Raw genomic sequence first — 25,218 nt, forward strand, 5'->3', positions numbered from 1 at the left:
CTCATTCACAATACAGACAAGCACTACATTCTACAAGGCAACAGAAGCCATTATAGCCTAAACTCTACACTTGATATTGCCCGCCTCATGAGACAGTGCAACCAAGTTAAACACAATTCACCTCTCCCACACACACAAGACACCATCACAAGGCATCAAGATCTAAACAGTGAGGTTGGCAATAAAATGAGTACAAAGAAAATGGAAAACTGGAAGACCTTTGTAACAACACTTAATCACTCCACAGATCCCTCTCAGCACTACAAAATGCTGAACAATATCACTAGATCACAAACATGTACTTCCAAGACCCATGCAGCCATCATCTCCAGTACCCAAGAGTCCATTCCTATAAAGAACAAGCAAACATACTTGGAAACCACTACCCAAACATAACACCAACATGCACTGAATCCAGAAAACAGTCATCTCAGTGCAAGCAGTCGTTTCCACTCGATCACAATGAAACCCACTTCTCTCCAGAACAGACACAAAATATTATTAAGGAAACAAAGAATGCTAGAAGCACAGGGTCAGATGGCATCAGCAACCTTCACCTGAAACAATTAGAACCACAAGGTATCCAGGCCCTCACAAACATCAGCAACTACTCATATGCCTACTGTAGCATTCCCAGTAATTGGAAATATGGAGCAGTCTTTACTATACTTAAACCAAACAAAGATCTAACATTCTCTTCTTTATACAGACCCATAACACTAATCAGCATGCCATCCTAAATAACTGAACATCTCATTCTCAACAGTCACTCCCCGTATCCCCCTTGCTCCTTCACAACAAGGATTCAGAGTACTGTACACTACAAACACCTTACTGACTAATCTCACACAACAAGCATTCTTGGCATCAACTCAGCAACACATACAACACACACTTCTCACAACAGTATATATTAGTACTGTATGGTAAAGTCTTTGATGGTATCCCCTGATGCATAATAATCACAAAGATATATAACAGTCATTGAGAACAACACTCAATGCTGGCTTCCCAGCTTTTTGTCTATTAGACAAGCACATGTCACATTCCAGGGCAAGTCATCGCAAACATGAAATTTCCCTAGTTTAGTTCCACAGGGCTCCATTCTCTCACCCACACTCTTTAACCTATGCATGCATGCATGCATGATATTCTCACACCCGAACCACCCACAAACATTGTCATATATGCAGATGACAGCACCATAACAGCCACACACCACATTGCAGACACAGCCTGAACACTGCAGCAGGGCTGCCACAACAAACTGCAAACTTAGGTCAAGGACAACAGGCTTATAATTCCCCCAGCCAAAACCACCACCACACTTATCACCAGCAGTTAAACATGAACACAGATGTGTGTGCTACACTCCCTCTGCTAAGATCCTTGGATTGACGTATGACACTGAACATAACCTTTACGGACCATGTTCAAGACATCAAGAGGTGGTACACTCCCAGACTCAATTCACTCAAGGCAACTACAGAGCCAGAGTTGGGGGGGGGGGGGAGTAACACTCCTTACTCGTCAAGCAGTACATTAGATCAGTGATATCGTAGATCTCCCCAGCATGGTCTGCCATCCTATTGACTAATACCCACTACAACACCTTGAAAATCATACAGAACAATGCCCTACAAATCACTGCAGGCTGCACCAAAACACTTCCACAGCTCACTTGCACTCTGAAACCAACATCCTCCCTGTCAGAGGCCACCCTAATGTGCCAATACACAGCACCCCTGTCATTATATGACAGAGACACACAGCACACCTAGGCACATAAAACTGTCACCACAAAAGCATTATTAAACCCTCTACAGCAGTATCCTTGCTTCAGACATTCCAACACCAGCAGTGAAAAAACACCTACATACTTACTACACGTGCAGTGCTATTGCACTGCACCTGAATTAGCGCCATACCACAAGCCACCCTCCACCCATCCAAGGAATCCTTAAGTAGAGATAATCAAGTTCACCTAGCAAGGATTAGATCAGGACATCACCCAGCCCTCCACAGCTGCCATCGTAGATTTGGATTGGGTGGAATCGCAGATGACACGTGCCCAACTTTTAGAATAGGCTTGCACAATATAACACATACCAATAATAGATCACTGCACAGCACATGCCACACTGAGATACAGACACAACATCAGTGAGGTAGGAAACCAATGGGTCAACCCCATAGGGGTGGTTGCTTACCTGCAATAGATGGTTATGCCTAACCAGACGAACCAGGGTTGAGCAACAACAGCAACCCTCATATGCAGCCCCATGCACTTCCCTCAGCTACACTAACACTCACCCTCAGAAACTTCTCCTACCCACAATAACACTCAGTTTCAATAACACTCATGCTCACTCACAATAACAGTCTTCACACACTACCCCTAGGCATGGTAATACTCACCCGTATACATTGCTTTCACTTATCATCTTAGAACACATTAAAATTTGTAATGTCATTAGGATGAAAAAATTCATTGCATATAATGCTTTAAGAGTAAGAACAATTTGGTCCAAACTAGCAGTATTATGACTCTTTGAAGCATAACAGTTCATTCATTTATAAAGGCTTCAACATGCATGCATGCATCTGCCTTGGTCACCTAATGGTAACTCTCTATGCTGCTTGATCTCTAACAGTCTCTCTATTCCATATAATTAGAATAGATAAAAGGTGGAGAAGGACCACAGACCCCATCCTCACAACCCTGAACCCAGACAAGGTCCATTCCACTAGATAATGAGAGCAAAGTTTACAGGCGCATGCCCCTGCTGGCACCAACCCGTGTCACAGTAGGGTATGATGAGTAGAGTGTAAAGTGGATATAGTGTAGTTTCCAGTCAACAGTTATAGAAATATATTTGGAAGAGTATGGTAGCATACTCTCTGTGTTTGTGACACTCTGAAAAAGGTCAGCAAGAGGAACCGGTCATGAACTACTCCTGAGAGCTAGTGAATAGGAGCACCAGCTCTCCCTATCACCAGCTTTCCGATCTTCCGTGGAAGTACAGTCAAGTTGCCTAATTCCCGTATATGTAAGCAGTGGATTTGTAATCCGTGGTACTTTGCCCAACCAGTCCTTATTTTTTTTTTATTCCACGGAAAAAACTCGAAAAACGAGGTTCCTAGGTTCCAAAGTGGCTCATTTCCGAGGAGATTTATAATATCCAGGCAGCCATGATGTGTTCCGTGGCTGCTGGCCAATCACTGCAACCTAGACCCAGCAACCAATCACAGCCTGGCCCTGGTGGCAAGTGTGCACACTACATCCGCCATATTTTGTTTACCTCCTGTCCCGCCAACTGCCAACTACATGTGTTCCCCTGTGAGTTCTGAGCGCTACCTGGCCTTTTTTTTTGTCAAGGTTACCTCTCCTTGGGCTCTGTTATGGACGGCCCCAACCCCCCCCCCAAGGCGATGTTCGACCCAGCTGGGGTCCAAGAAGAAGGCTCCTCTTAGTTATCAGCAGTGTTTGGATGTTATTCGTCAAGTGGAGAAAGGAGAGAAGTTTGCTCACTTGGCCAGGTAGTATGGCTAGTTAGGTGTAGGTAGGGTGCTGTAGGGGGGTTCCACGAGGGTCCAGACTAAACATCCTTTTTTCCCATTGGTTCTTAACTTTGTAAACCACAGAATTCGTAATCCACGGTTAGGTACCAGTCTCTAATTGCCGTGTATTAGGCATCTTGACTGTACCTCCCTGATCGAATGGAACTACAGCCGGGATAATGTTACACTACTAGCAAAAAAACTGCATACCACTGCAAAAGCATTGTAGGTCATAGCTAACACTGACAGACATTATTGGTTTTGTCATATCAGTAGCTGTATGGTATTTTAAGACCAGATAGTATTACTGTAATTTGAAATGTTTGAATTGCCAAATTTCTAGATACATTCAGTGTCCTCTAGTTATGTTAGTGAGAATGAAAAATAATTTAATAAAATCATTTTGGTCAAGTTTTAGTGATGACATGATAGCAAGTCATGTATTGTTATTCTCCTACTAGGTGCAAAGGTTACAGCAGCGTATTAAGAGGCAGGAAGCAGCTGGGAGGGGGAGCAGAGATAGTGTGGTTGTGCAGGAGGCTGGTCCTCGGGAGGACTACATTCTGCTCTCGCTAAGAAAGAAGTACGATGACCTCTTACAGTATGTTTTAAAGGTGAGGAAAAGGTAATTAAATATTTTTGGGTGCTGTTTATTGGCATTAAGAATATATATGTAAAGGTACCTTGCAATATTGTGGAAGGAATAGAAAGATTACGATAAAAAGAGTGATGAAAATGGAGCAGAAGAAAAAGTTTACCATTTTGTGTGTGTGTGTGTGTGTGTGTGTGTGTATTTATGTATTTACCTATTTGTAGTATACAGGAATTGAGCAATGCTCGTGTTGTCCTGTCTCCATATCCACATTTATCTAGTCTACTTTTACACACATGAATGTTTTTCGTCTGCACCACTACTTCGTCTAAGTCGTTCCAAATATTTATGTATTTACCTAATATGCCTAATTGTGATATACACGAGATATGCTATGCTCGTGGGTTCCCGTCGCTGATTCTCAGTAAGTCAAATTTAGCTTTAAACTCGTTTAAGTTTTTAGACTGGAGGATCTCTTTGTCCAGGCTATTCCACAGGTCTATACTTCTATGAGGAAAACTATATTTCTTGATATCCTTCAAGCAGCTTGACTTCTTCTATTTCCTTCCATGTCCTCGTGTTGCACTCTTATCCTATACAGACAGATCTTCTCGGTCAATTTTATCTACTCCTGTCATGGTCCTGAACACTGCAATCATGTCTCCCCTCTTTCTCCTTTCCTCTAAGGAAGGCAAATCCAGCTCTTCCAACCTCTCGCTATGACAGATCTGCCAGACTGGGGACCATCTTGGTTGCTGTTCTTTGTATTCTCTCAATCTTGTTTATATCTCTCTTTTTGTGTGGGGACGACACTACCACTGCATATTCTAACCTGGGGTGAATCATGGCCACTATCAATTTTTTCATCATCTCCTCATCCACATAATGAAATGCTACTCTTATGTTAGTCAAGAGTTTATACGTCTCTCTAACTATCTTGTTAATATGGTTTTCAGGTGACAAACTATCCTGGACCAGCACTCCCAAATCTTTCTCTTCTCTCATTTTTGTGATTAATTCATTACCCAACAAATAATTCAGTGATGGACTCCTGGTACTTTTACCCATTTCCAATATTTTACATTGCTTTACGTTAAATTTCATTTCCCACATCCGGCTCCAATCATGTATCCTGTCCAGATCCTCCTGCAGCATTTTACAATCCTCCTCAACCTCTACCTTCCTCAAGATCTTTACATCATCAGCAAACAGACTTGCATAACTGTTCACTCCATCTACCATATCATTTACGTAAATCAGGAACATTACTGGCGCCAACACTGGGCTTGAGGGACTCCACTTGTTACTTCTCTCCATCCAGACATCCTATCCATTATTACTGTCCTCATTTGTCTCTCTCTCAAAAAGTCTCTCATCCATTCCGGGAGTTTCCCCTTCAGTCCTCCTTTATACTCTAGTTTCCACATAAGTCTCTTATGAGGTACCTTGTTGATGGCCTTCTCTAAGTCTAAGTACACACAATCCACCCAACCATCTTTCTCCTGTACTACGTCAATTGCTCTTGAATAAAAGCTCAACAAGTTGGAAACACATGACCTTCCACTTCTGAATCCAAACTGACATTCAGCCAAAATATTCATCTCTTCTAGATATTTTATCCATCTGTCTTTCAGGATTCTCTCACACAATTTTGCGACCATGCTGGTTAGAGACACTGATCTATAATTCAGGGGTTCTTCCCTGTTTCCTCCTTTATAAATTGGTACCACATTTGCCCTCTTCCATTCTTGTGGCCCTTTCCCCTCTTCCAGAGAACACACAATTAAACTGTGAATTTTATCCACCAGTTGTTCTCTACATTCCTTCAGTACCCAGTTAGAAATTCCCTCAGGTCCTGGGGCTTTCCTTTCATCTTGAGTTTCCAGTAATTTATACACTTCCTGTACCTCAACATTTATATCTTTTATCACCGGTACATTTCTAATGTACATGGATGGGGTAATAAAAGAGGTACAAGGTAGGGCAGTGGATGTTGGAGTGGCCCTGGTGAGAGAGGGTAGTGTTTGGAAACATCCTGTACTGTTGTTTGCAGATGATACTGGGTTGTTAAGTGAAGATGAACAGGAGCTGCAAGGCTTGGTGGATGAGTTTGGGAGAGTGTGTAAGAAACGGAATCTAAAGGTGAATGTAGGGAAGAGTAAAGTTATGGTCTTGACAGAAGTGAAGTCAGTGAATGTACAGTGAAGTTGCATGAGGAAGAAATGGAAAATGTGAGTGCGTTTAAGTACTTCGGTAGTGTGATGACTTAGGATGGAAGTTTAGAGGGTGAAGTGCATGAAAGGGTACAACAAGGAAGAAGGGTTGGTGGTTCCTTGAAAGCAGTGATAAAAACAGGGAAGTGAGCATGGAAGTGAGAAAGTTACTACATGACAGTACGCGTATTGTGATACCAACTCTGACATATGGAAGGCAAGCTTGAACCTTGTTGGAGGGATGGAAGTCAAGAGCGAGAGCAGTGGAAGTGAGTTATTTGAGAGGAGCATGTGGAGTCACATGGAGAGACAGATTGACAAATAAGGAAATTAAGGAGCATTTTGGTGGTGACACACATTGAGGTGGTTTGGCCATGTGGAGAGGATAGAGATTAAGAAACTGATGAGGAGAGTGTATGTGAGTGAGGTGTATGGGGGGAGGGGGAGGGAGAGGCCGAGGATGAGATGGAGGGATGGAGTGGAGTGGTATATGAGAGAGGGGGGTGTGAGGTGAGAGCAGGGCAGTGAAATGGCGTTGGACAGGGCGACCTGGAGGCGATTTGTTTGTGGCCATCCCTTACAGGATTAAGGCGTCTGACAATAGATAGATAGAGAGAAGATGGAGGATGACAGTTGGGTGCAGAAGATTAGAAGTGTGAATGTAAGGGATGGAATTGCAAGAAGTAGGCCAAGAAAGACGTGGGACAAGGTCAGAGAGTGTGACGTTAGGTATAAGGGACTGAATAGTGTGCCTGCCAGAGATCGAGGAGCATGGAGAGCTGCCATTAGATGACCAAGGCCAATGCATGCAAGCATGTTGGAGTCTTCACAAACGAAATGAAACGAAACAATATATATATATATTCATCATTCATTCATTCATTGCCAGACGCCATGTATCCCAAACTGGGTGGCCAAGGGCTTAGAGTTAATTGTTTTACAGGGAGGGGCACTAATCCTCCACCAACCCCACTTGACACGTAGAGAGAAAGTTATGCCAACAGCATCTGGTGTTCCCAGGCAGTCACCCATCCAAGTACTAACCAGACCCAACGTTGCTAAACTTCGCTGATCGGGCGGGAAGCGGTGTACTCAACGTGGCATATATATATATATATATATATATATATATATATATATATATATATATATATATATACAGTATATATATATATATATATATATATATATATATATATATATATATATATATATATATATATATATATATATATATATATATATACTGTATATATATATATACAGTATATATATATATATATATATATATATATATATATATATATATATATATATATATACAATATGTATATATACAGTATATATATATATATATATATATATATATATAAATACTGTATATATATATATATATACAGTATATATATATATATCTATATATCGTTTTCATTTTTGAAGGCTCTAACATGGTTGCTTGCGTCGGCCTTGGTCACCTAATGGCGGGTCTCTATGCTGCACGATCTATTGCAGCCTCCCTGTTCAGTCCCTTAACCCTGAGGTCATACTTAATGACCTCATCCCACGTCTTTCTCGGTCTACCCCTCACAACCCCACCCCCATTATTAACACTTCTCACCTTCTGCACCCAATTAGCATCCCCCATCCTCTCCACATGCCCAAACCATCTCAATCTACCTCTCCTCATCACAACACCAATACACTCCAGTCCCATCCTACCTCTCAACTCTTCCATCATAAACCCAGTCCCCCCCCCAGGCCTTGCATGCAGAGACACTGCACATCCACCTAATCATTGTCATTTCTGTATGTCTGAGCCTGCGAATATCCTCCTCCTTTACTGCCCAGGTTTCGCTGCCACTCCTAACATATGCTGCATACAAAGACTCCCTTAGCATGTAGGGAGAGTCCTCTCAGTGTTAGGAGAGGCAACAACTCCCTGAACTTCTTCCAACCACTTTTCACCCTAGCCACAGAGCTAGCTCCTGTCCCACCTCCAGCACACAACGTGTCTCCCAAATAACAAAACTCTTTGACACACTCGAGAGACTCACCAGCAAGTTCAATCCTTTCACACCTGACAATCTCCACCTGCTCTCCTCGACATGCCGCATACATAAAATCAGCATTATCTCGCAATCTACCTCTGATACCACTACATCTCTTGTGCACCCATTTATCACGAACACTACACAAGATGGAATTACTTCCCACGCCCTTGTGGCAAACTGCACATGGCCACTCTCCCTCGTCTTTAACAGTACCACCACCAACCCAAGGTATCATCACTTTTGTTTTATCTGTATTTACCCTTAAGCCCTTATGCCCCATATCATCTCTCCACTTCCTAAATCTTTCCATCGCCTCCCTTTCGTTCTCTGCAATCAGCACCAAATCATCAGCATACAGCATCTCCCACGGGTGTCTGTTTCTGAAGTCATGTGAGAGGGCTTCAAGTACCATGATAAACAACATGAGACTCAAAACTGATGCCTGATGCATGCCAGTGTTCACAGAAAACTCGTCACCCAAATCTCCATTTACTCTTTCCTGGGTGCGAGCACCCACATACATGGCCATAACCACCCTAACCAGCCACTCCTCCAAGCCAAGCCTTCTCATTGCCCACATCACCACCTCGCTTGGGACTCTGTCAAAGGCCTTTTCCAAATCAACGGAAACAAAATACAGATCCCTTTTCTTCCCAATATATTTTTCCTGAAGCTGTCGAACAATGAATATGGTATCAGTGGTCCCCCTGCCTGGCATAAACCTAAACTGCATCTCATCAGTATTCACTTTTTCTCTAATCATACCCTCTAGAACTCTCTCCATTACCGTCATTATCTGGTCTAAGAGCTTTATACCTCTATAATTTCCTTTTTCCAGGGCATCACCCTTCCCTTTACACACATTTACAATTACACTCTTCAACCAATCATCTGGGACAACACACTTATATATAATCATATTTATCAGGTCAGTGACTAACTTCACCCCTATATCTCCTGAAGCCTTCAACATTTCGGCAGTCAACCTCACAACACCTGCTGCCTTCCCCACCTTCATCCTGCCTATTGCCTCACTCACAGTAGCAGCGTCAATCAAAGGCCAAGGGCCAAACACTGGATCTGCTGGCTCCAATCCTTCCCTGTCCCATTCAAACTCCTCATTCAACAACTGGTTATATTACTCTCTCCATGCATCTTTAATATCCCCACTGTTCACCACTAGCCTGCCTTCATCATTCTTAGCACACTGCCCATCTATAATATCCCAATTATCCCTCTTCATCTGATTTGCCACCTTAAATATTAAATTTTTCCATTCCCTATGATTTAGGTAATCAAGTAAAAGTCTCTGTGACTCAGACTTCGCCCTGTATACCTCTCTTCTAGCCCTACGCTTGGCAGCCAAATATTCCTCCTTGTTACCACCCTTTTTCCATTCCCGGAAAAGCCTTCTTTTCTCCTTAACTGCAGCTTCTACACCCTCATTCCACCACCAAGTTACTTTATGTCTTGGTGGTCCTCCTGTCCAACTGCGTATCACATCAGTAACTCTCAAGAGGTTGTTCTTGAGGGCTCTGTACTGTTCATTAACACCTCTGTCTATGGCTCCCTGTTCAGCCACCACTCTCCTCATCTCGCAGTAGAAGGCATCCCTTACTACTTGGTTTTCCAGCTTCTATATTTTCCTCCTGGGTACGTAAGTCCTCTTTTTCATCACTCGTTTCATAAGCACCATATCACAAATCAATAGTTTGTGCTGCTGCACACACACTCCTCACTTCCTATAACTTTAACATCCCTCACCAACCTCCTATCAGCCCTCCTAACCAGAAAATAATCTATCTGACTGCTGTTTCCCCCAGACTCATACGTAATTAACCTACTCTCTCTTTTCCTAAAATGTGTGTTGTACACAATCTTGTTCATTGCCTCCCCAAACTCGAGTATTCTTTCCCCTTCTGCATTCCTTATACCATATGCACATCCCCCATGTACTCCTTCATAACCTGGAGCTTCTTCACCTACATGACTATGTAAGTCCCCCCCCAAAACCACTATCTCATCATCCCGCATACCACCTACCACACGTATTAAGTCATCCCAAAATCTATCTTTCTCTGCTTCATCCAATCCTGCCTGTGGAGCATATGGCGATATAATTGCAGTTATCATTCCACCAACCAGAATTTTCACTACCAATATCCTGTCGCTTACTCTTATAACATTCACAACATATTCCACCCATTTCTCTGCAACCATCACACAAACACCCCCATATCTGTCTGTCCCCTTCTGCCAAAACAACTTATAGTAACAATCATTCCCAACAATCTTTCTGCCTGATCCACCCCTGTACTGGACTTCCTGCAAACATGCCACATCCACCCACCTCCTACTGCATTCCTCAATGACTTCCCCTGCTCTTCCCCTCAAACTTCCCACATTCCATGAACCCACCCTTACCCTCCTGGCCGATTTAATGTCCTTAGGCTTGCTTTGAAACTTATTTTTAGTCATAGTCAGTATTAATAAAGGGGGTAGACATAGCACAGGCCCCACTCACTGCACAGACCCAGGTCCAGGCAATATATATATATATATATATATATATATATATATATATATATATATATACTGTATGTACACGAGTTGTGACAAAAAAGAAATGGGACTTTGGCTGCTAATCACACAAATCAGCAGCCACACAGTAATGAAGTACATCATAGTGTTGCCCAACATCTCAGTACTGTATTAAGTTCTTTGAGAGGAGTATGTGGAGTTACATGGTAAGACAGACAGACAAATGAGGAAGTAAAGAAGTGTTGTGGAAGATGTGGATGTGATTAAAAGTGTTAAGAGAAAAATACTTCATAGGTTTGCCATGTGAAGAGGGTGGAGATGGAGAGATTGGCTAGAAGAGTGTATGAGAATAAGATGAAGGAGGAGAAGAGAAGAGAAAGACCAAGGATGAGATGGAAGGATGGAGTGGAGAGATATATAAGAGAGCGGTGTATGACGTGGATGAATGGTAGCCAAATGGCAGAGGACAAGGCAGTGTGGAGCCATTTCCTTTGCGGTCATCCCTTACAGGTTAAGTCATCTAGCATTAAATAGATAGATAGATTGTGATAATTTAGACTGCATGTCTTGGATATTGTTTCTATGTATGGTGTAACATATGTGCCTTTATCTTGTTTATCCTGCTTTAATGTTCTTCGTTGCAGTAATTCATCTTACCACTAAATTTTATTGCAGGTTGAATCTGAAAACCAGAAACTGAGGAGCCTTGGAGGTGTGTCTGGTGAGCGAGAGGGCTGGTTTCATGACTCGGAAGGGGAGGAGAGAGAGCGAAGTCAAAGCCGCCCTGATGCACTGCACTCACAACTCAAAGAACTCAGAGCAGAGGTAGGAGCCATACTTTTTTTTTTTTTTTTAATATATATATATAAATAATTCACAGGAGCCATCCTCAAAAATTTAGTCTTCTGATTCACTGCATACCATCACTGGCTGAATACAGATAAGGGAACTCGTCTCAGAAATGTTGAAGCATGATTCTCCAGGTAGCCAGAAACTTATGAGAGTAATGAAGGCACAGAGTGAACAGCGACACTGAATGGTCATGAAATAGAGAATGTTAACACCTTCAAATATCTTCATAAGCAAGGATGGTAGTTTAGAGGATGAAGTGAGAGCAAGAGTACAACAGGAAAGGAAAGTTGTAGGTACAGTGAGGGCAGTGGTAATGTATGGGAAGGTGAGTATGGAAGTTGAGATTGTTGCATGACAGTAATGTGATTTTCTTTTTTTAATGCATAAACGAAGGAACCAAAGACCAGGAGCCCATAAACCGTTCCTTCCAAGAAAAAACAGTACAAAAGAGAGCCAAATTCAAGATCCATTCATTTCGAGATGCCTGGACACTGCGTTTGAAAGACTAGAGATCATAGGAAGTAGGAAATACAGACAAATGGAGACAGTTCCAGAGTTGACGTGTTGCATAAATGAAGGACCTGTTGCATAAATGAAGGTCTGGGAGTAACGGTTAACTCTTGCATTAGAGAGTTGGACAGTAAAGGGATGAGAGTCTGTTGCTAGACAGGTGCTACACACCCATCACAGAGGTGGAGGGATACAAGCAGACAGTTCAGAGGAGCAGTGACTATTGAAGTAGCGATAGAAAAGAGATAAAGATGCAACAGTGCGGCAAAGAGATAGAGGTTGAAGGGAGCCAGGAAGAGGAGGAGAGTTAATGAGACAAATAGCCTTTGACTCCACCCTCTTGATAAGAGCTGTATGTAGGGAGCCTTTGCACACATGAGATTTGTACTCTACACAGGGGCGAATAAAACTCATGTATAAAGTCAACAGCTGTGCAGAGGTAAAGAGGTATAGAGTCGGCTTAGCACACCCAGTCTCTTGGAAGTAGATTTTACAAAAGATGCAATATGATCTTTCCAAGATAAGTCCCAAGTGAATGAAACCCCAAGCATGTTCAAGGATGATGCAGGCTTGAGCTGGATATTATTAAACATTAGTGGGTACTCCTGTGGAAGATTGTGTTTGGTTGGTAGGTGTAAAAACTGAGTTTTTGATGCATTAAAAACAACAACATTATTTTATATGTGAAAGTGAAGCTTAGATCTTGCTGGAACAGTAAGAAGAGTGGATGTAAGTTGAGAGAAATGAATGGAGACAGAAACAAACAGATGGACAAGTTCAGGAGTGTTGTGGTTTTCATTTGTATGATCTGGATTTTTCATTGTTGCTACTTAGCCGTGGCCTTTCTGTCAGAGTAGACATGTCAAACACAGGGGCCGTCCTACAGGTACAGCATAGTATGTAAACTGTGTAGGGAACCAGCACTTTCTTGTGTTAGACAGCATCTTGCCAGGATTGGGTCAGGGTCCATCCCCACTGCTGGGTGCAGTGAATATGAACATGTTTGATTCCTCCACCCAGGGTACACAGTGCCATCATGTGCAAACTTGTCAGTCCCTGCCCGTGCTAGAAAATGCGAAAAGTATCTTGAGATGTTTTGGTCCTGTATAGAGATTGGAGAGTGAGAGATTGATTAGATGAGTGTTTATGATTGAGGTGGAAGGAGAGAGGAATACCATGGATGAGATGGAGGAATGGGATGGAGAGGTATGTGAATGAGGTGGTGAGAGTTGAGAGGAGGGCAGGCAAACATGAAAGTAATTTGTTCATAGCGTCTCCTTCTAAGGTTATTATGTCTGTCACAACATGTAGCATCATGCAAATTCAGCCTGTCATTTGTGTATATATAAAGGGTTCTGTTTCCCCACTATTTAATGGCACTTGTGAACATTCAAGCCTGATCCTGATTCCTTGTAATTTTTCACCTCCCTTCATTATTGTGTTCTTCATTTTTTGAGCTGATTGGGAAGCTTTATTGTAATCCCTTTGGCTTTGTTTCTGCTTATTTCTTATAAGAGACATTTTTCTGGGGCTACCTCAAGATATGATTTTGTCCTGGGCATGTGGTATCACATACTGGTAGTCAGCATTTTGCTTCTGATATTTATTTCTGGTTGCCTTGTTAAACACCATTTATTTATTTTTCTCATGTGGTGCTGATGAGAACCTGCATGTGGTGATGCTGTATATTCTAGGTGGATCATAGTAGCTGCAGCATCTACTCAGAAGCCAAACCTTCTCATATTTCCCTGCCTCTTGTCATGGGGAAGGACCCTGACAGGGAACTCTGTACGACAGTGGGGTGTCAATTCACTCTATGGTGCATGCACTGAACTGTACCTCTAGGATGGCCCCACAAAAGGAGTTGCTTACCTGTAGTCAGCAGGTCTGCTTAGCCAGACAGACTGGAGTTTTCAACAACAACAACTATTCTTGTGTAAACCTGAAGTTTTATTTTGTTATTTTTCTCCCCACCCCCCCATAAATATTTCTCTTGGAGGCAATCTTAGGAAGTGAGTTTGCCACCACTTATGACAGCACTCAGGTATTTTGAATGGTGGGAGAAATCATCCAAGCCTCCAAAAGCTGAGAGGGATGATATACTTCTCAAATTTCTTTATCTTGCAAGGCATGGTGGCCCTTCATCCTGGGTCATCAGTGTCTTGCTTGCTCAGGGAGTGACCCTAGACATTGCGTATTCTTAACTTAGGCACTCATTTTTTTGCACAGTAACATTAATCTTCTCACAGCACCTTTCACATAAGTCACTACAATGTTCATGAGATGAGGCTTGGCACACCCCACCATTAATTTTTCAAATGTTTCTTACATGGGACAAATGAATCCTTCTTGCTCTTAATGCCTCTAAGAGAAGATAACGGGGGTCAAAATTGGGTTGCTGCTGATTTATTTCAGTGTTTGGGCTCAATTTTTTTTCTTTATTAGTTCTGTTAGAAGGTTGAGAAAACTGAAGTTATGGTGGTTTGAGACTGTTACTAACCTGGCACCATTGTATATATTTCGGGGATGTTAATCCAGGCATAACATCTCCTTTACCCCCTTCCACAGACATACTCACTTTTCACAAGTTTTCAGTCACGCTTACTGCATTGTGCTTCCAAACCCAAACACTTGATAAATAGATGGTGGTGTAAATGGCAATGTGTGATAGGAAATATGGAAATTGCAAAAATATGGCAATGGAAACTTGTGATGATGTAAGAAGGCAAGGGTAAACACAGTACTGTAAGTGGATGCATGTGCTTGGTAATGTCTTGATCATAGATGAGTACTTTACATTGGCATGTCAGGCTAACACTGCTATATCCAGAGAAATCTGTTATAGGCAGAACTGTTGATATCAGACTTTGATATTAAGAATTTACCATAAAAGACCCCACTAATAGCCAGTTAGTTGATCTTGCCAACTTAAACTCTTCTTTCATATCCACAGCTGTTGAAGAAGGATGAATATATCAGGAAGTGTGAGCAGCATCTCCAGACACTCAAGGAAAACATGGCCCTCCAAAGCTCCCTTAAGGGTCAGTCACCTGGCCAAACTGACAGGCAGAGAGTAACCATTGACCCTTCTACCTTGGAGGAAGAGTGGACAAAACGGTTGATCCAGACCAGGGAGATGTATGACCGGGCCATTCAGGGCTATAAAGACCAGGTTCAGCTGCTGCAGACCCAGATGGAGGACATGCAGAAAAATTATAAAATGCAAATTCAAGAACTGACAGAGAAACTAACCAGAGAACAGGAGGATCAAAGGGGAGATTTGAATGATACAGAAAAAGGAGAGGAAAGCAATGAAAGAGAGAGTTATGGAGGAAGGACCAAGGAGAGCATAGAAAGGGATACCAAAGGGGATGCCACAAATGCAGTTGGAGATACTGAAAAGCATGAACTGCGGCAACCAAAATCCACAAGGAAATCAGAGGAAAGTGACTCACAAGATCATATTCCAGAGAGCAGTGAGGCTGAAAGTGGTGAAAGGAAAAGAGGAAATACCCTTGACAAAAACAGTGGCACAAATATGAAAACAGATGCATTAAGTGAAGGAGCAGAAAAGTACAAAGAGGCATTAGATCTCATTGTACAGAGACTTGAGAATTTGCAAATAGGCAGGAGTGAAGTGGAAACAACATTGACAGTTATTAAGGACACCATAGGCACATACTTGCAGGAGTGGCGGGAGAGCTTCCACCACGAGCAAGTACTGCAGAAGAGTGAGGTAGATCGGTTGAAAACTGAAAATGAGGACCTGAGAAAGAAGCTACAAGGAAAAAGTAAGAAAGTGGAGTCACTGTATAGAAAGTATTCTGAGTTGGAACAAGAAAAAGCCAAGTTGCAGTATCAGTACACCTTAGCTGAGTCCCAGGTGTGTATAATTCATTTGATTGTTGGTGATATTGTGTTATTATGTTTACATGATAGACTAATGACATTTGTATACAGGAAGTGGAAAAGAGAGAGAGAGAGAGAGAGAGAGAGAGAGAGAGAGAGTTCATGCATGTGTGTGTAGTTTTTTTTTTTTTTTTTTTTTTTTTTTGTCTCCAACTGTGGTCAAAGACTAATAGTCCATTCCCTGAGGCTAAGCATTTATCCTACCTGACACACACTTATGCTGGTCACCACTCGCTGGTGCAGTGGTAACGCTCTTGCTTGCCAACTGGTGGACGAGAGTTCGCGCCTCGCTCAGGTTGTGAAAAAGTTTCACTGACGAAGTGGGTGGTTACTGTCCCCCTTGAGCAAGGGGACGGGTGTGTGCGTGTGTGAAGGTCACAGCCTTGCCCTTAGATCGGACTATATGAGCTCTCAGCTCCCTTCCGGGAGGGTAAAAGCTGACGATCACGACCATCAAGTGATCCTGACCGACCCGGTGAACTTAAGCAGTAGTACCAAGCATTCTTATTGCATATGGTACTTGTTATAGCTGTCTCATTCAGGAATGGTGTGATCTGATGCTGGGTGAGAATTGATTCAAGAATCAGTTCCTTTGATTCTGATGAGCTACCAGAGATCGGTTTCAAGCATGGGAACCTATTCCCCTATATAGCAGACTGGGTCATTAAACTGGCCCACACATTTTTTGATCAGTTCAAGCGACATTTTTAAAATGGCACAAGACTGAGTGAGTGGGAAATGAATTGGCATTGAGTGAGAGGTAAGGGAGTGAGCAATTGAATGTAAGCGTTGGAGTGACTTAATTATTGAGTGAGTGACTGAATGAGTAGGCAAGTGCATGAGTGAGTGGGGAGTGGTTGGAGACTAAATGAAGAAGTGAATTACATAATGAGTGTGTGTGTGTGTAAGGAGTGAGTGAGTAACTGAATAATAAAGTTATTTAATGGAATGATTAAGTAATTGAGTAATCAGGTAATTCAGTAGAGAGTGAGTAGCTATATGAGTGCAGTAAGCAAGCTAATGAATAGAGGGTGAGTGCATGAGTGAGTGGAGACTGAGTAAGTGAATGGGAATGATTGATTTAGTCATTGGCCTTTTTTTTTTTTTTTTTTTTTTTTTTTTTTTTATAGAATAAGCAACATTCATTAGTGTCTTGTGTTCTCAGTTTCTCACAGTAGAATACATTTAAGTGGGTTCATCCAGGTGCTCTGCCTTTATGTCTTTTGTTTACTCTTGAGAAACCAGTTCTAGAATTTATTCCATTGATTCCACGAGTACTGAGAATCTGAACCAATGATTCTGTTTTTATCGATTCTTGCCCAGCCCAAGGGTGATGATATTAGCTAGGATATTTTAATAATATACTGTATCAGTATGTGGTGGATGGGGGTCCCCATCATCCACTCACTCAGTGTAGAGATGCCATATGATCTCTACACTGACTGACAAGCCAAATGGTTTCCTTTACCCAGGAAACCATTTACTGTACTATGCTGGGTGGTAACCATATAACTGGGTTTTTGGCAGGGTTAAGTGTCCCCCAGATTCCCCTATCCAAAATCACTGAATCGTGGCAGTTGTTTCAGAGAGCCTCAGAGGGCCCAATATCTGCCCAGGGCCCCAATCAAATGAGCAGATTTGCATGGCCATGAGGAATGTGGGAGATGTGAATGAGGAGAGGAGGAGGGTGGAAGTGGTGAATGTGTTCAGGAGTGCGAGATATGCCGTGAGGGCTTTGTGTGAAATGAAGATGAAAGGGAGTGAGATGGAGTGGGAGAGTATGATGTGTAAGATCGGGAATGAATGGGTGAGGAAGATGCAAGGAAGGAGTTGCTTTGTTGATGAATGAGGTGTGGCAGAGTGGAATGAGAGACTACAAATGTGTCAGCTGAAGGTGTATGTATGTCAAGTTCAAGTTTAAGAAGGTAAAAGTAGCAGTGATTGTAGCATATGCCCCATGTGAGGACAGGAGTGAGAGAGAGAGAAAGACAGGTTTTGGGATGAGCTGGATGAAGTAGTGGGAGTAATGCCCAGGAGCTATTAAGTGATCATAATGGGGGATATGAATGGAAGAGTAGGCACTGGTCCTGAAGATGACATAATGGGTTGTTATAGGATACAAAAACCCACACTGGCAGACGAAAAAAGATGTATTCCAAACAGTTTCGGCGACAGCTGTCGCCCTCTTCAGTGGATCTACAGACCAAGAGTGGTACATACATATGCTGAGAAGCTGCTTATATGCAGGGTGAGGACACGTTTTCCCAACCACACCTGATGTGACCTCACCTGACTCTCCCTCTACTGTGTCCACGACCTGAGTGAGGGATTACAAGGGGCGGCAAGGACTTTGCCACTAATCCTCTCATCACAGGATCTAATTTATACATTCCTTCACCATGGTTAAAATTATTATATCTCTCTATACATACAGCTTCCACAATCCTACGTTTCTTGTAGTTACTACATTTGTACAATATTTGGCTAGAATTCCAGTTAATGCTATGGTCATTTTCCGAAGAGTGAACATACACTGCGTTATTTATGTTGCCTATCTTACAAGCATACTTGTGTTCCTTAATGCGAGTGTCCAAATCCCTTCCCGTTTCACCAACATAAACCAAATTACAGTCTCTACATGGAATTTTGTATACCCCTGCAGTTTTGTTACTAATTGGTTTATTCTTTACCAGCATTGATCTTAAGGTGGAAGTATATCTAAATGCAATGTTTACATCCAAATCATGACTCACAGACTTCGCCAAGCTAAGATTTGACACATACGGAACCGTGATGTATGGCTTATTTTGCTGACTTTGTGATGTTGGTCTAGGTACAAAAAAGGCTTTAAAATACGCTTGCCTTATAAACCAACTGGGATATTTTAGAGTATGTACGATGGTGCGAAGGCTGCAGTGCGTGTTGATGGTGAACTGAGTGAATTTTTCTCTTTGAAAGTTGGTTTGAAACAGGGATGTGTCATGTCTCCATGGTTGTTCAATCTGTACATGGATGGGGTAATAAAAGAGGTACAAGGTAGGGTAGTGGATGTTGGAGTGGCCCTGGTGAGAGAGGATAGTGTTTGGAAACTCCCTGTACTGTTGTTTGCAGATGATACTGTGTTGTTGAGTGAAGACGAAGGGGAGCTGCAAGGCTTGGTGGATGAGTTTGAGAGAGTGTGTAAGAAACGGAACCTAAAGGTGAATGTAGGGAAGAGTAAAGTGATGGTCTTTGAGAGAGGTGAAGTTAGTGAATGTACAGCGAGGTTGGATGGTGAGGAATTGGAAAATGTGAGTACGTTTAAGTATTTGGGTAGTGTGATGAGTAAGGATGGAGGTTTGGAGGGTGAAGTGCTTGAAAGGGTACAGCAGGGAAGAAAGGTTGCTGGTTCCTTGAAAGCAGTGATAAGAAACAGGGAAGTGAGCATGGAAGTGAAAAAGTTACTACATGACAGTATTGTGATACCAACTCTAACGTACGGAAGTGAAGCTTGGACATTGTTGGAAGGACACAAGTCAAGAGTGAGAGCAGTGGAAATGAGTTATTTAAGAGGAGCCTGTGGAGTCACGTGGAGAGACAGGCTGACGAATGAGGATATAAAGGAGCGTTGTGGTGTGGATGTGGATGTGATAGGAAACGTTATGAGGAACACACTGAGGTGGTTTGGCCATGTGGAGAGGATGGAGGGTGAAAGACTGACGAAGAGAGTGTATGTGAGTGAGGTGGAGGGGGGAAGAGGGAGGGGGAGGCCGAGGATGAGATGGAGGGATGGGGTGGAGAGGTATATGAGAGAGGGGGGTGTGAGTTGGGAGCAGGGCAGTGTAATGGCGGGGGACAGGGCGACTTGGAGGCGATTTGTTTGTGGGCACCCCAAACGGGATTGAGGCGTCTGGCAATAGATAGATAGATAGATAGATATTTTAGATCTAAAAATATTTTCCATATCTTGGCATTTTCCGTATCCAGATGTTGGGGACTACTAATTCTGAGTGCTCTAAGGCAGTGCTACTCAAAGTGTGGTACGCATACCGGTGACGGTACGCGAGCCATCGTCTGCCGGTACGCGGAGATTTGTATTATTATGGCTACATTGTTCATTTACTCACTCGTGTTAAAAGTCATTGCTATCCAACTAACGAATGCGATATAATGAACAGCAAAACAGTGAACTGAATACGCATGAGACCCCCCCAAAAAAAAATGTCAACTTACTTTTATTATCTATTCATTATATTTTTCCTGTATAAATGAATATTACTACGAATGTCTTGGATCGTAAACAATTAATTATATGGGACAAATATGGTACTGGTCAATGGCACACTGGGAAGACTTGTTACGTCAATGATGACTGCCCTTGGATTGGCTTGCTTCGCTTGCACATTGAAAAAAAAAAACTGCCGGTCCGCCACATAAGATAGTTTGAGAAGCACTGCTCTAAGGAACATAGAAGAAATAACTGACATTTTAGTGGAACTGTGGTGATATGAATAATAATGTATATACAAATTGCACTGGGTTGGTTTCCTGTATACAGAAAAGCTAAGTGTCCCAAGTTCATCCCTGTGCACAAATACATCTAAAAATGGAAGGGAACCATTATTTTCCCATTCAACTTTAAATTTAATTGAGGGAACCAGTGCATTTAATTTTGTAAGAAACTCGTCAAAGTTAGCGTATACGTCTGGCCAAAATGAAAACACATCATCAACATACCTATACCAAATTAAATTTTGAGGAGATATGGTGGTAAGAAGGTTGGATTCAAAATATTCCATGTACAGGTTACTAAGAATTGGAGAGAGGGGCGAGCCCATACCCATACCAAACTTTTGCATGAAAATCTGATCACCAAAAGAAAATGCATTACACTGCACACAAAGGCTAATAAGTTGGAGAAAGACATCATGTGGCATGCCGAGATCAATGTTACAATTAGGTAATTTTTCTTCCAAGAAACTAATTACATCTTCAATAGGGACTTTAGTAAAAAGCGAGTCTACATCAAAACTGACCAACCTGCCACTGGAGAAACTGAGAGACTTAATCTTATCAATAAAATCAGTAGAGTTTTGGACATGGGATTTAGAGAATGTGCCAACCAATGGCCTGTCTCTTTTTAGGAACTAAAAAAACAGAGGAGGGGGTCCCTAGTCCCCTCACCCCGCCCCTTTTAGTCGCCTTTTACGACACGCAGGGAATACGGTGGCAGTATTCTTCCTAACACAACCCGGCCGCAGAGTAGTAGCACCACCCCATAGTGCGGCCAGGTTGTGTCCCCCCCGCCACAGGGGGGGAGAGAAATTGTGAATGAATAAGTGATGACGCAGCCCTGAGGGGATATTCTCCCGCATTTGGTCTGATCAGCTAGTCAGGTCAGGTGCGGGTAAGGGGATGGGTCTGTTATGATGTGGCAGGGGTAAACCAGTTCTGCTGTCGGGCCCTGCTGTGGATGTCACTGCTTGCATTGCGCAGTTGACCCTTGTGCGGTGTGATGCGGTGAGGATCTGTCCGTTCTCCCCTTTGGGGCTAAGATGCGAATGAATGTGTTTGAATGGATGAGTAAATGGAGAGTGAGTCGTCCTGTCTCGGCTACCTCCCTTTCCTTGGGGGAAGCAGCCTAGGTATATAGATAGATAGATAGCCAACCAATGGTGCTAATTTGTTCGCTAGAAATTTTGAAAGTTTGTAAGTGAATGAGCCACACTGTGAGATGATAGGACGAAGGGGAATCTGTGGTTTATGGGTCTTTGGTAACCCAAAAATGTATGTACCACTCTTGGTCTGTAGATCCACTGAAGAGGGCGACAGCTGTCGCCGAAACTGTTTGGAATACATCTTTTTTCGTCTGCCAGTGTGGGTTTTTGTATCCTATTTCATGGTCACGATAGTGTGACTCTTCAGACATAATGGGTTGTTATAGAGTACCAGGAGAAAATGATAATGGGAAGCAGCTAAAGGATATGTGTCGGGAGAGGAGATTGTGCATTTGTAACTCGTATTTCAAATGCAAAGATGCACATTAATATACATGGTATAGAGGGAACAGAGATTGTGTTGAAAGAAGCCTACAGTATTTGATTACGTGCTCATAGAGAGGTCGATGATAGGAATGGTTGTTGATACGAGGGCCGTGAGAGGACGATGTGGAGATCTGTCTGATCATATGATTGTGGTATGCAAGATCAAGCTGAGAGGAATGAAGTGGATCAAGAGAGAGAGGAGCAGTCAGGGAGAAAGACTGAAAGTTGAGAAGCTGAGGATCAAAGAAATGGCAGATGATTGCAGGACCAAAGTAGAGGAGGAGTTAGAATCAGTGAATTGGAATGAAATGGATCTGGACAGACTGTGGAATGCAAATAGGGATTGCTTAGTTTGCAGTGCTAAAGCGGAGTGTGGTGTGGCAAGAGTAACAACAAAGAAGAAAGGTACGGCATGGTGGGATGAGGAGGTTAACAGAGTGATGGAAGAAAAGAGGAAGAAGTGGCTTAAGTGGTTAGAGGACAGGGGTTCAGTTGAAATAAGAACTGAATATACTGAGAGCAAGATGCACATAAAGAGACTAGTGAAAAGGAAAAAGAAGGAGGTAAATAATGATCTAGGAAGAAAATGAATGCGAACTACTCTGAATATAGGAAGTTATTCTGGAAGGAGGTGTGGATTGTAGAAGTGAAAGCGGAAAGAAATGTGATGGCATGACGGATGTAGGGGGTAGATTATTAACCCATGGGGATGAAGTAAGGACCAGATGGAAAGAATATTATGAAAGCCTGATGAATAGGAATACAGAGAGCAGAGCAGTTGTAAACATGATTGGTTTTGGGGGTGTGCAGAGAAGGAATTCAGTGCCAGCAGACATGACACTCGCACAGGTAAAGAATGCTGTGAAGTGGCTGAAATATGGGAAAGCAGCTGGGGTTGATGAGGTGTATGCAGAGATGATTAAGTGTAGTGGAGAGAATGGAATGAAGTGCTTGTTGGAGATATGTAAGAAGGCATGGATGAGTGAAACTTAGCCTGCAGAGTGGAAAAAGGCTGTGATTGTACCCCTGTACAAAAATTAAGGTGAGTGAAGTGAGTGCAAGAATTATCATGGCATAGATTTATTGAGTGTGGTAGGGAAGATATATAGAAAAATTATTATCGAGACAGTAAGAGTGATATCAGAAGCAGTGGCAGAGGATGTGCGGATCAAATATTTGCAGAGACAGATAGTAGAGAAGGCTTGTGAGAAGGACCATAAGGTATTTATGGCACGCAAGGATCTGGAAAAAGCATACGACAAAGTGGAAAGAGAAGGATTGTGGAAAGTTTTGTGAATGTACTGTGTAGATGGTAAGCTCCTAGCTGCCGTCAAGAATTTTTATGATGGTAGTGAAGCATGTGTAAGGGTTAATGGGCATCTAAGTGAATGGTTCACGATCGGTGTGGGTGTGCGACAAGGTTGTGTGATGTCCCCATGGATGTTCAATATATATATGGATGGCGTGGTGACAGAAGTAAAAACATGAGCAATGGAGAGAGGGATGGGGTTAGTAATGAGTTGTGATGGATGGAATATCTCAAATTTGTTGTATGCTGATGGAGTGCTGCTTGCAAGTACCGGACAAGAACTTGGTAGACTATTGCAGAGTTTTGCTGATGTCTGTGAGCATCGTGCCTTGAGAGTAAATGTAGAAAAGAGTAAAGTGATGGTTATTTAGAGAGAAGGTGACTCCCAGTGTGATGTTACAGTGAATGGAGAGAGACTGGAATTGGTGAGAGAGTTCAAATACTGTACCTGGGTACAATGATGGAAAGGAGAGGATAATGTGCAAAAGAAGTGGAAAGTAGATTGACTCAAGGAAGATAAGTAGCTGGTACAATGAAGGCCTTGATAAGAAACAGAGTCTTGAGTGTTGCAGCTGCACAGGGCTTGCACGAAGGAATGTCAATGCCAACATTAACATATGGATGCGAGACAATGGTTTGGAATGAAAATGAAAAGTCAAGAGTAAGAGCAGTGGAGATGTGACTGTTGAGGAATGTATATGGAGTACAGAGGGTGGATAGGATGGAATAACGTGATTCGTGAAAGATGTGAAGTGGGGAAGGTGGTGGACACCAGAATCAAAGAGAGTGTACTGAGATGGTATTGTCATGTGGAGAGAATGGATAACAATAGAGTGGTGAAAAAGGTACAGTATATCTGAGCGAATTTGAAGGAGGAAGGAGGTGAGGTAGGCCAAGGAGAAGGTGGAGAGATATGATGGATGAGTGTGTGAGGAGGAGAGGTTTGGAAGTTGGTGAGGCTAGGGAACTGACAAGAGATTGAGCTGGCTGGATAAATGTTGTGAGGAGAAGTGCATGATCAGGAATTTGGCACCCCTTTTAACGTGGCAGCATCCGGATTGACTCAATCTGATACATTTATGTGAAGCTACAGAACATGGTGAATGTTTTTGGTGTATCCGATAGAGCCAGGATTCCAGAGGCCTGAATGATGAGTGAATGAAAGCATGGCCCATTGGATTGGGCAAATTTGGGCTGTCTGGACATTGCTACTCCCCATCCTGCCCTTGGGTGGGAAAGGAGGTCCAGATGATGACTGTATCAGTGGGTATTTTGGAGGATCATTATTTTCTCAGACAAATTTGGATAATGAGATTCATCCCTGCCCCAGCCTAGGATTGGACCCACATTCCCTTAGACAGCAGATCTGGTAAAGCCAAATAGATGAAGGGGGTTAGCTGAATGACCAGCATGCCAGAGAGTGACGGGAAGACAGAGATAGCCGTTGAATTTGTTGTTGTTTTTTTGGTGGAGAATTATAAGAGTCTTGTTACAGGGTTGTACTGCACAATCAAAGTTACTATTATTTTCCCCACTGCATTGTGTCTCTGGATAAAAGCTAGCCCCTTCAGCCAGAGGATGTATTTCATCTTTTATAAGTGCTGATCCAAAAAGTTTTATTGAGCTTAGGTGAGGCTTTTGAAACAGATGGATATTT

The 25,218-nt window shown here is 42.5% G+C and overlaps 1 protein-coding gene and 1 pseudogene across 1 annotated transcript in view; one reads left to right on the forward strand and one right to left on the reverse strand.

Moving 5' to 3' along the window:
* Window positions 1-25,218, forward strand: part of LOC145414047 (uncharacterized) — a 98,554-nt gene that overhangs the window by 57,130 nt on the left and 16,206 nt on the right. Inside the window, exons 6-8 of the mRNA XM_080283610.1 lie at window positions 4,023-4,175; window positions 11,634-11,783; window positions 15,274-16,203. Coding sequence (XP_080139736.1) covers window positions 4,023-4,175; window positions 11,634-11,783; window positions 15,274-16,203 — 1,233 coding nt within the window. The remainder of the gene's footprint in view (window positions 1-4,022; window positions 4,176-11,633; window positions 11,784-15,273; window positions 16,204-25,218) is intronic.
* LOC145414302 (5S ribosomal RNA) lies at window positions 7,362-7,480 on the reverse strand (annotated as a pseudogene).

This window comes from Coenobita brevimanus, chromosome 98 (assembly GCF_032717465.1).
Source record: "Coenobita brevimanus isolate Jiangsu-jjx chromosome 98, ASM3271746v2, whole genome shotgun sequence".
Classification (NCBI taxonomy): Eukaryota; Metazoa; Arthropoda; class Malacostraca; order Decapoda; family Coenobitidae; genus Coenobita; species Coenobita brevimanus.